The sequence below is a fragment of the Gymnoscopelus microlampas genome, assembly GCF_963454915.1.
Source record: "Gymnoscopelus microlampas genome assembly, chromosome: 5".
Taxonomy (NCBI): Eukaryota; Metazoa; Chordata; class Actinopteri; order Myctophiformes; family Myctophidae; genus Gymnoscopelus; species Gymnoscopelus microlampas.
The window spans coordinates 27,132,396-27,144,129 of NC_139942.1; the positions used below are offsets into that span (position 1 = coordinate 27,132,396).

The 11,734-nt window shown below is 42.4% G+C and overlaps 2 protein-coding genes across 2 annotated transcripts; one reads left to right on the plus strand and one right to left on the minus strand.

The window, feature by feature from the left end:
• Nucleotides 1-689: 689 nt before the first annotated feature.
• On the minus strand, nucleotides 690-1,442 carry LOC311045011 (dolichol-phosphate mannosyltransferase subunit 1-like; the record flags this gene model as incomplete). Its single annotated transcript, XM_084056822.1, has 1 exon — nucleotides 690-1,442. The coding sequence occupies one exon, from the start codon at nucleotides 1,440-1,442 to the stop codon at nucleotides 690-692; it is 753 nt and encodes a 250-aa protein (XP_083912948.1).
• Nucleotides 1,443-5,112: 3,670 nt separating this feature from the next.
• lrrc8da (leucine rich repeat containing 8 VRAC subunit Da) lies at nucleotides 5,113-11,088 on the plus strand. Its single transcript, XM_084058517.1, has 2 exons — nucleotides 5,113-5,485; nucleotides 7,323-11,088. Coding segments are annotated over exons 1-2 (2,565 nt in total). The 5' UTR covers nucleotides 5,113-5,484; the 3' UTR covers nucleotides 9,887-11,088.
• The last annotated feature ends 646 nt before the right edge of the window (nucleotides 11,089-11,734 follow it).

Here is an 11,734-nt window from a genome sequence, read left to right on the forward strand (position 1 = left end):
CCACACTGGCGCTCTCTTGGAAGGCACAGACCAGTGAATCCCACTTCCTTTATAAGATCGTCATGACGATACCATGATTCATGCACCTCATGTCCCGGCGCTCCTTTGCCATGTACTCCCACGAGATACTCCACACAGAGGGTGGAACTTCCTTCCATCCAAGACATATACAATGGACATTGTGTCAGTAAAGCTTGCAGAATTAAAGATTGTATAGCAGTCCCAACCAATGCACTGTTTCAGATGTGGCCACAAGGAAAGCGGCTCTTTTTTTTGGCGATTCTCCCGGTTGTTGTATGTGTTTATTATTAAATTACTATTATTATTGCTGCTACAATGAACAAAATAATGTTACTCTTACTGTATATCTCGTACACAAGATGAACCATGAATCTCAACGGATCTGCGGGTCTAAAGACCAAGACCAGAGGAAAGATAAACTGTAACCGTCAAAGTTCCAAGCAGTGTGAAGCTGTGATGCACCAATATGGGAGAGTTTGGATAAATAGGTCACTGCTGCCCTGACCATTAAGTACATTTTCACCTGTAGCTTCATCTGAAATTCTGAAACTGTGTGTTTCAGCACTGCACACCCCCGGCCTGGGTCATATGGGTCACAGGGGTTTGAGGTTGTTCGGTCTGATGACACTAGTTCGGTCTGGGACACACAGACATACATACATACTGATTCATGTCGTTGCAAAGAGCACGAGCAGCCCTTTCAAAAATGATATGATCTCATTCCCTCCCAGCTTGGAGTCTCCGTAAACTCGATCCACGAAGGAAATCGGTACCTCTCCGATGGTGTAGTTGAGCTGTCTCGCCCGGACAATAATCTCCATGTGGAAGACATAGCCTTTGGAGACACACTGCTCAACCAGGCTCTCCAGCACCTTATTTTTGTACAGCCTGAAGCTGCCAGTGACATCTGAAGCACCAGGTCTCAGAAGCACTTGAGTGACAAAGTTGGCTCCTCGGCTGATGATTTTTCTGCACAGGTCCCAGCCATACACACCTCCATTGCCTTTGTATCGTGTCCCAGACACCAGGTCATAGTTACCTTCTTTCTGCTTCTTGATTAATTCTGGGATAAATTTAGGATGATGAGACAGGTCAGCGTCCATGATGATGATGAAGTTTCCTGTGGCATGCTTCATGCCATGAATGTAGGCAGTGCCAAGGCCTAGTTTTGATGTTCTTGGTCGAAGAATAATTCTGTCCTTCCCATAGATCTGTTGCAGTTGCTCTGCTATCTCCAAGGTCCCATCTGGGCTTCCGTCATCGATTACGATAATCTCGTAGTCATATCCACCTTCACCGAAATATTTCACCAAAAGCCACATGATCAAAGGCAGATTCTCACGTTCATTATACGTGGGTAACAACACTGAGTATTTATCGCCATCTTCTCGGCTTCGCTTTGCAACACTTCGGCTTTCCATTGCAGTGTGATAATGTCTGGGTGTCTTGAAGTACTTGGAGGCCAGTCTATGACATCATCTTGATGCACCATATTTGGTCATGAAGGGACACAGACAAGACAAAGATTTCTGGATTTAAAGTAGAAGATAGTAGATTAACTCACACAAATTGGTACACATTATCTCTGGATTATCTCAAGGTCTTGTTCACGAGTGAGGGGAGGACGGAGCGGGGGATCAGCTGGAGAATTGGAGCAGTATTGTGGTCGCTGTACCTACTCATGCCTATGGTCATGAAATGTGGGTCATGACTGAAAGTATAAGATCGCGGATACAAGCGGCTGAAATGAGTTTTTCTCTCGAAAGGATCCGATTCTTCTTCACACGGAAAGGAGCCAGCTAAGGTGGTTCGGGTATCTAGTATGGATGCCTCCTGAGTCTCCTCTGGGCATGTTCCACTGGGAAGAGTCCCCAGGGCAGACCAAGGACCAGATTGGGAGGGATTATATCTCCACGCTGGCCTTGGAACGCCGCTGGATCCCCCAGGATGAAATGGCTAATATTGGCCTGGAAAGGGAAGTCTGGAGCTTTCTGCTGGAACTGCTGCCCTCTCGAACCGACTACAACATTTCAAGTTATATCAATGAAATAGAAAAAACGGAAAAAACAATGCTGTATAGCTTGTGTGGAAAAGGCTTTTTATGGTTATATTGAAGGTTTTGCATGAGTCATAATGTAACTCATAATGTAATAATGGCTCATAATGTAATGGCTCATAATGTAATAACGATTCATAATGTAATAAACTAAATGTAATAAAAGCTCATAATGTAATAAGCTTATAATGTAATATCATGAGTGCATGATGTAATAACAGATTTTTGCATGTAATAATGTTACATTAAGAACCTTACATAGCCGCTGATAATGTAATAACAGTGCATAATGTAATAACGTCTCATATTGGTGAGAAAAGTGTAACATCGTAATAATCTCTAAACACAGCAGCTTACTCGTGTCCTGATGGCTGCACCACACGACTGACCTTCTAAAGCGCAGCATGAGGGGGTGTTTTTTTTTCCAATTAGCCTACTTTTTTCATTTTATTTTAATAAAACAATGAAAAAACATGTCCCCTCACGCATTAGAACAACAATATCAGTCACCAGAACCAGGGATGTGTGTTTTCAATGAGTCTAACATTAACATTAAAATGGAGTTTGAAGTCACAACAGGTTTATATAGGAAGGGGGCATGTCTGATAAAATTAATATCAAATATCTAAACATTGAAACAAGAAACTTGTCCATGGGGTGCACACAAAAGCCAGAGTAGATGTTAAATGAGCCCAGAAGTGTTTGAAAGTGAAATACCCCTTTAATGTTTCTGACAGCATAGATAGAACTTCATGGAACTAAATTGGGAACTCATACATGTGATGGGATATGGAAGGGTGTTTTATTGTATGTTGTATGTATACTATTTTTTTATGGCTTACATAATGTAATTATGGGACTTCAAATCAGTGACACCGGAAGCAGGTTATTATTTTTGTGTGGCATGAACACACACAGAAGCCCATTGAGTTTCCCTACAATTGACCTATACAATTAAGGTTTCACTTAGCTACTCTAAAGGTGTTATAAAAAAAACATTTTCTGTGAATAGCAGTGGTGCTATTGCTAAGTTTGGTTAGGCAATATCTATTGTTGTTATCTGTATCTTGAAAGACAGATCAAAGCTGTATAGCATGTTGCATTGTCTTTTGACTGAAAAGTAAATATACATTTCAGGGAACTATTCAGTATATAAAGCAAAGCATAGGAAGGAAATGGTGGCGAACACCTTTAGTGTAGTGTCATCTATATGCACAGATTGCACACCCTTTCACTTTCACTTCCTCATACACACACACAAAATATCTGTCGCGCTTCGAACTTCTGACTTACAACAAAAAAATCCTCAGTGTTAATTCAGAGTGTACAAATGTAACTTAGTTTGGTTATATTTCACTCTCTGACTTACTGTACAAATGGATAAATGAACACTGAGTATTATACTGTGTCCCTAGCTCCCTACTTTAACCTATGTCTTCACTTTAGACCGTCCTCACTACAGGGAATCCAGACACAAACAAACATACTGAGCGCTATAAGAGTGCTTACCATATAGAGAATCATCGACTTGGCATGCTTACAGGTAATAATTGCCATAGAAACAACGTGTGCTTGGGTTTGGATAAGTGCAGACTTGGATAGGTGAGGATTTTCCCGGCCAGTGTGAATAACACATTCTTAAAGAATAGTAATAATTCTCTTTGCTTTCAGAGTAATAAACTGACACCTGTTATTTGTGTGCGTGATCATCATGCACAGTGGTTTCTCTAGAAAACAGGATGGGGGCTACATTGAATAATTTACTGTGCATTCCAATAACTGAAAACAGATTTGAGTTGGTTGCCATGGACATCTGGGTTCATTTTCCCTATGTAATTTAATTATCCATTGCTGGCTCCACCCCACACAGGCAGGAAACCCCATGTGGTTGTACCAGTGTGACTGGTACACCACCAATGAGTCAATGACATTACCTTAAACCACCTTCCCCTCTCTGTCCACCACACCATCATGGTGTCTCAACCATGTTCCCCCATCCAGCACCACAGAAGCCATATGTCTCTCTAGGAGACAGCCTTGACACCATCTGCAGGTTTGGAACCAGGGCAGAATGTTACACAATCATTGTCATCAGAGCCTTATCCATGAACATATTTTCTACAGGCTCATGAAGAACGTTCCACTGAAATGTTTGTGTAATCTAGTGCATAAACTCAAACATTATTTAGTCTCTGAAAATACTGCCTGACTGACAAATTAAGTGGCAGTACGATGTAAGATACAGCACAATATAAGAGAATCACAGAAAGCTGTTTTGAGAATTATAACCGAGGTCATGAGAAAATGTTGGCCAGCCCTACAGTGGAAACCAGGCTACTTTGTGTTTTAACCTGCTTAACTTGATCTCCCACAGACCTGTTATTGACACACACAACACACCAAGTGCAATTAAAATGTTGCGCTGTATCAAAGTTTAATGAGATAGCCCAGTCATATATGTGGGTGGTTGGTTGTACATGAGCTCTAAGTCCATGTATGATCTTATCAGCCTGGCAAAGCATCACACAGCACCCTCATATATATGACGGCTTTCCTTCTTTTTTCCTTCTCCTCTCACTTCCTCACATACACAGTACAAGGGTTGAGTGAGCATGAACTGTGAGTACCAGCAGCCAGCAGCCCATTCTCCTTCTCACATTATCTGGCCAGGACCGGTTGAAACCTGTAGCCTACCGGTTGGAACTCAAGAGACACTTCCTGACGCTGTGCATCAGCAACCAAATCCAGACAAAGCTGGAAATATAGCAAGCACACACAGAGAGAGAAAGAGAGGGGGGTGGGGTGGGGGGGAGGAGAGGAGGTATTATATTATTTTAATATAGGCATAGACAGACTACAGTGCGTGATGCGACAGGGACAATGTATTCCTGTTAAGAGGCAAGTTATTAACAGTTCAGATCAGGTCCATTAGGGGATTCTATAGTTTATTAACGCGCCATGAACACAAAGGGCGACAAGAGGGGCCAAATGAGCCAGTTGGACTAGTTCACATTCACATTATAACAGCAGCGCGTCATGTCGTGTTGTCTGTAACCCTGTTGAAGACTCACAGTTTTCAGGGTTTAGATAAGCACCCACCGCGTCAAGACATCGTCCTCCAATGAGAAGCGTCCATAATACCGTTCACTACGGGTTCCATGTTGGACCACCCTTTTCTTCGAATTACATGGGTATGGTCAGGCTATCTGCGCATATTCTGCAACTCGCGGACAAGCTACGGCGGGGTCGTGTGTCTCCAGACAGTATGAGGGACGTTGTTGCCGATCATCAGCCCTTCATGGTTTTAAACGATGATGGACCCATGAATTGGTAGCGAGAGGCGCACACAAACTGGGATGTAGTAGCATCAGAAAAGAATAATTGGATTGAGATAACGTCACATAAGCAGTAAGTATGCTCATTTGGTTGTTATTTTGCCATTCCACGGTTTTATTTATTCATTTTTATTAGTAGTAGTTACAAACTACACTAACTACTAGTTAGTGGTATATATTGCTCGATGATGTTACATCGTGAGATTCGTGACTACATAGACACTGATATAAGCCACAGTGTGACATATGCTGGGACAGTGTTACCCTGCTACGCTGCTCCGTGTTACAATAGCCTACTGTAAGTCACCTGACCCTGTACAACAACATAAGTTCGTGCGCAAGATATCTTCGTCGTTGCGTTTCGTTTCACCCGACAATTTAGGGATTTTTTTTCCTATTTCGTGGTAACGTGACTCCAAATTACCTAACATGTTATTAGTACCGAATAGTTAAGGGCCTGTCGCCTATTTTCCACATGGCAAGGCAGTCTGCGACTAATTTCTTTGTTGAACCGGCTCAGTGGTGTGTGCGTGTGTGTGCGTGTGTGTGTGTGTGTGTTGTCTGTACCCGTATAGACAATGTCTCTCCCTCAGATGAGACTCAATTAATAAGTGGCCAGTAGTACACTGTGTGCTCAGTTTTGTGACCTGGATGTTCTTTGGTAGACTTTTCCCCCTCCGTCAGACTTTAAATGAATAATACTGAACAACAGGTGTTGAAATAGCACACGGTCTAAACCATTCCAAACATTTAAGAAAACGCCGGGTTGGGTAGCCTAAACACTGCTGTGCTGATCCATGCATCTAAGGTTTAGCTATTGATAATTGGAGTAATTGGAGTAATTTCCCACGTTTGCTAGATGCTCGGCAATGGTTGTCTTGTAATTCTTCCTTTAGGCACTACAGACAGACCGGAGCCAGAGGGCATGGTTTATTTATGTTTTTATATATTCTTTTTATTACTTGCTTTGCTTATTGTTGTTGGGGGAGAAAGATGGTTCAGAAACAAATAAATGGATGCAATAATAAGCAACACCGAAAATACAGGAAGTGCCACATGCAACAAAAGGGCACACATTGCATTGCTTCACTAAATGAAGCACATGCGTGCCAAACTCCTGTGACTCATAACAGTTGGTAGACTTAGCTTACATCAAAGGTTTCCCAGCCATTCCAGGCAGTAACCACATGTTGAAACAAGTCAGGAGGATCAGAGTGATTGCACAGAGCCTCAGCTCAGTGTTTTTATATAATTAAATGGGGCTGGAAAAAGACCCGGAAAGAAAATAATTGAAGCACATGAGGATGAGTTAAATTAACATCCAGCGTAGGTTGAGGTCTTTTTTTTTCCTTCACTAACACCCTGCTGTGCGCCTACACAGTTCCACATTCACACTTGGTTGCTGTACACTGACTGTATCCACTGGCCTAGGCGAGCAGCTCCCCTGGAGCAATCAGGGTTATACAAGCTATTTAAGGACACATCATTGGTAGTTTTAGACTCTAATACTTCAATTTTAAGTGCCACTCTTCCCTTCCCTCTAAAATTTTGAGGGAAGGGAAGAGTGGCACTTGTCTTAATTCAATTCATCTGCCCGGATTTCACCAGTTTGCCAGGGATTTAATCCACAGAACTGTTGCTCACAAATTTGCACCTCTGGGCTTTATGGTACAGCTGGTCTGAAGAGTAACTCATTTTGAGTGTTATTTGGGGGGTTTCCTTTCATGTATGACACATGATTCTCAGGGCAGTAAACCTTTATAGACTGTGCTATCTGTATTTGGACTTTAAACAGAAAATCATGCATTACCATTTAAGTGGATATGTTTTCACTAATCTAAATATTTTTCCTTCTCCGGTTCTCAAGTCTCATCTAACTCACATGATTCATTGTTTCCTGTGCATTGCAGTGATGTTTACTCTCACCGAGGTTGCATCCCTGAACGACATCCAGCCCACGTACCGCATCCTGAAGCCATGGTGGGATGTCTTCATGGACTACTTGGGGATCATCATGCTCATGCTGGCCATCTTTGCCATGACCATGCAGATTACCAAGGACCAGGTGGCATGCCTTCCCTGTCTGGAGGAGGAGTCATCCACATCGGAGCCGGGCTCTTACACAACACAGAGTCCAAAAGAGGCTGCTTCGTCTGCAGTCTCTAGGACAACTGTGGTTCCCACTGCCCCGCTGGCCTCTAAAGACTTACCAGACAGTGCCGTGCACGAGATCCATGTCACACACCAGCACACCGCGAAGGCACAAAAATATATTGGGCAACCTCAGCCTACAGGGATCAGCACCAACCTGGACTATCAGCAGTATATCTTTGTCAACCAAATGTGTTACCATGTTGCCTTGCCCTGGTATTCCAAGTACTTTCCATACCTCACCCTCATCCATACCCTTGTGCTCATGGTCAGTAGTAATTTTTGGTTCAAATACCCCAAAACAAGCTCAAAGATTGAGCACTTTGTTTCAATTCTGGGTCGATGCTTTGAGTCTCCTTGGACGACAAAGGCCTTGTCTGAGACGGCCTGCGAGGACAATGAGGAGAACAAACAGAGGTTAACTGGCACCTCCTCTGCACCAAAACAAATCTCATTAGAGGGGAAAGAAGATGGCACCAATGCCAACTCATCTACACCCATGTTGGGAAACAGTGGGGTTAAGTTCTCAGCAGATAAGCCAATTGGTGAGGTTCCAAGTAGTATGACCATCCTTGACAAAAAAGACGGAGAGCAGGCCAAAGCGTTATTTGAGAAAGTGAGGAAATTCCGTGCACACGTGGAGGACAGTGATTTCATTTATAAGCTCTACGTAGCCCAGACTATTGTCAAAACGGTCAAATTCATCTTGATTTTGTCCTACACTTCGACCTTCATGGCTGCCATTGAATTCAAACACGTCTGTGAGCCCGATATAAAACACCTGACAGGTTATAGACAGTTCTTCTGCACTCACAACATGGCTTTCATGCTGCGAAAGCTTCTCCTCAGCTACATGGCTCTGATAATGATCTACGGAATGGTGTGCTTGTACTCTCTGTTCTGGCTGTTCAGGCGGCCCCTTAAGGAGTACTCTTTCGAGAAGGTCAGGGAAGAAAGCAGCTTCAGTGACATTCCGGATGTCAAGAATGACTTTGCATTCCTCTTACACATGGTTGACCAGTATGACCAGCTGTACTCGAAACGCTTTGGCGTCTTCTTGTCAGAGGTCAGTGAGAACAAGCTGAGGGAAATCAGCCTCAATCACGAGTGGACCTTTGAGAAGCTGAGGCAGCTGGTGAGCCGAAACACGCAGGACCAACAGGAGCTGCACCTCTTCATGCTCTCTGGGCTGCCCAATGCAGTGTTTGACCTCACTGACCTGGAAGTGCTCAAACTGGAGCTGATTCCTGAGGTGAGGTTCACTGCAAAGGTTTCTCAAATGACAAGCCTACAGGAACTTCACCTCTGTCACTGCCCAGCCAAAGTGGAGCAAACGGCCTTTACTTTCCTCCGTGACAATCTCCGCTGCCTTTATGTCAAGTTCACTGATGTGGCAGAGATTCCAACCTGGGTGTATTTGCTGAAGAGCTTGAGGGAGCTTAACTTAATGGGGAACTTGAGCTCAGAAAACAACAAAATGATTGGCCTTGAATCCATGCGAGATTTGAGACGTTTAAAGACATTATACCTGAAGAGTAACCTCACAAAAATGCCCACAAACATCACTGAGCTGTCTCCACACCTAATAAAACTTGTGGTGCACAACGATGGAACAAAACTATTGGTATTAAATAGTCTGAAAAAGATGACAAATCTTGCAGAACTGGAGCTGCACAACTGTGAGCTGGAGAGGATACCACATGCTATTTTCAGCTTGACCAACCTACAGGAACTTGACCTAAAATCCAACAACATTCGAACCATAGAGGAGGTCATCAGCTTCCAGCACCTTAAAAGGCTAACCACCCTCAAATTATGGCACAATAAAATCATCACCATTCCAGCCTCCATTGGCCAGGTGAAGTCTCTGGAATCACTCCACCTCTCTCACAACAAGCTAGAGACCCTGCCCCCGGCCCTGTTTACCCTGCCCAAACTCCGACACCTGGATGTGGGCCACAACTCCATCACAGTACTCCCGCCAGACGTAGGTCTCCTCCACAACCTTCAGCACCTTGCCATCAACTCCAATAAGCTGGAGGTGCTGCCCAAGCATCTGTTCAGGTGCAACAAGCTCAAGGTTCTTTGTCTTGGGAACAACGGACTCACCGTGCTGCCGGAGAATGTGGGCCAACTGGTCCAGCTCAACCAGCTGGAGCTAAGGGGGAACTGCCTGGACCGACTGCCTGCCCAGCTGGGCAACTGCCGCCTGCTCCGCAAAAACTGCCTGGTTGTAGAGGACCACCTCTTTGACACCCTGCCTGGGGAGGTGAAAGACAGTATCAGCAAAGAGACCAACGTGTCCTTTACCAGTGGTTTATAGCACAAATACCATAATAATGGACCCACAGGCAGCTCCCTGATGGTTTGTTATATCCCTGTATTATGGGATGAGATATTGGACTTCTTACTATTATTACTCACTGAGAAAATTGTGTTGATTATTTTAATGAACTGTCTTAGTTGCATATGGATAGTGACTAGATTTGTTTTGTAACTTTTGAAAAAGTTACAAAAACGAAAAAGCAAGAGTGCTTTTTCTCGTTAAGTGTGTGCAGCAACTCAATTATTAGCATTTAGCATTTCACAATGTTCCATTTTAAAATGTTTAAAACTAAAAAGCTTTTAGCAACATTGTGTAATATTCCATAATCTTTTTTTCTTTCTTTTTTTGCTGAAATGATTTGTAGATTTAACATTACATGGTATTGTACTAGGTACTCAGGTATAATTGTATCCATGGGGAACAGTCTTTCGCCTTAACTGCTGCTATTTTTACAGTGAGGGCATTTGCAACAAAAAGGCCAAAAATGTCCTGTTTTATTGTCAGTGTGTGTGTGTGTCCGCAGACCTCCATCCATCCATAATTAAGAAGAGGACAAAGTACAATGCTCTCTTTTTCAGTAGTAATTCACTTTTGTTGAAATCACATTACATTCATTTTCCTCAATGTCCTACAGCTAACAAAATTATTTGGGTGTTGATAATGCCACAGTGGGAGCTTGGGGAAGCTGTCTAGACATAGGCTAGTCCCAGCAACTAAATTACAAGAATTCTCATGTGGCATGAAACAGAACTGAACTTTTGCCCTGTCACGGCAAAGATTGTATACTGACTAAGGCCTGTAGAAATTTCTTTGCACACTGAAAATGCAATGTTTGTTTAAAGATTGCTGAATGTTATTTGTGATTGATAGCACATATTCCCAACACATACCATGATAAATGTTCTTTTCTTTCTTTCTTTCTTTTTTGGTGATTTGATAAAGAGTTGATAAAAGGGAAACATCTGTTTTCTGACCATCTTCATCATATTTTCAAATGGACATGTTATTTGTCTTGAATAGTACTGATCCTACTGAAAGTACATTTTAAATCATGTAATGAAGATATAGCCTATGTCTGCCTTCATTCATTCCAATGTATTTCCAATGTAAGTGTTCTTCACAGATAGGCATCTACAACTTGAATGAATACACGAGCAAAGTTCATAACTTTATGGCACAATAAAACAAGACTTTAGACAAATGGGTATTGTTATTCATTGTTTGTGCTTTTGTTATGGAATTACATTTGTGTCTATAATTTTAAATAATATCTGCATATCAACAAGGTCTCATGTGGGCTGGCCTTTGAACTTAAAATAAATACTCTGTACAACTGTGTCACACACGCCGAAAATAGATTTGCAAACTCACAACACAACACCGTCGCACGACAAAGTATAATCGGGCTTTGTTCTTACCTGCAAAGACAAGGAAATCCAATAGGAGGATACCATGATGGTTATGTCACCTTAGTATTATATTATATGTCTCAAGGGAAAATCCGTTACCAAATAGGCTACACGTCTAGCCTTCATTACAATCCTTTGTTAACTTAATCTGTATTTAGCTCCCTGAGCTAAAACCAGTGGTGTAAAGTAACCTAAGTGCATTTACTCAATACTGTACTTAGTGTACTCAGTTTTGAGGTATTTTGACTTTACTGGAGTATTTCCAATTTTCAATACTTTTACTCCACTACACCTCAGAGGCAAATAGTCAACTTTTACTCCACTGTAATTATTTGAAAACTTTACTTACTAGTTACTTTGTAGATTTTGATTATTATTACAAAACATACATTAACCACTTCAGCCCTATTTAAACGTTGGCTATTTGAAAATAGCC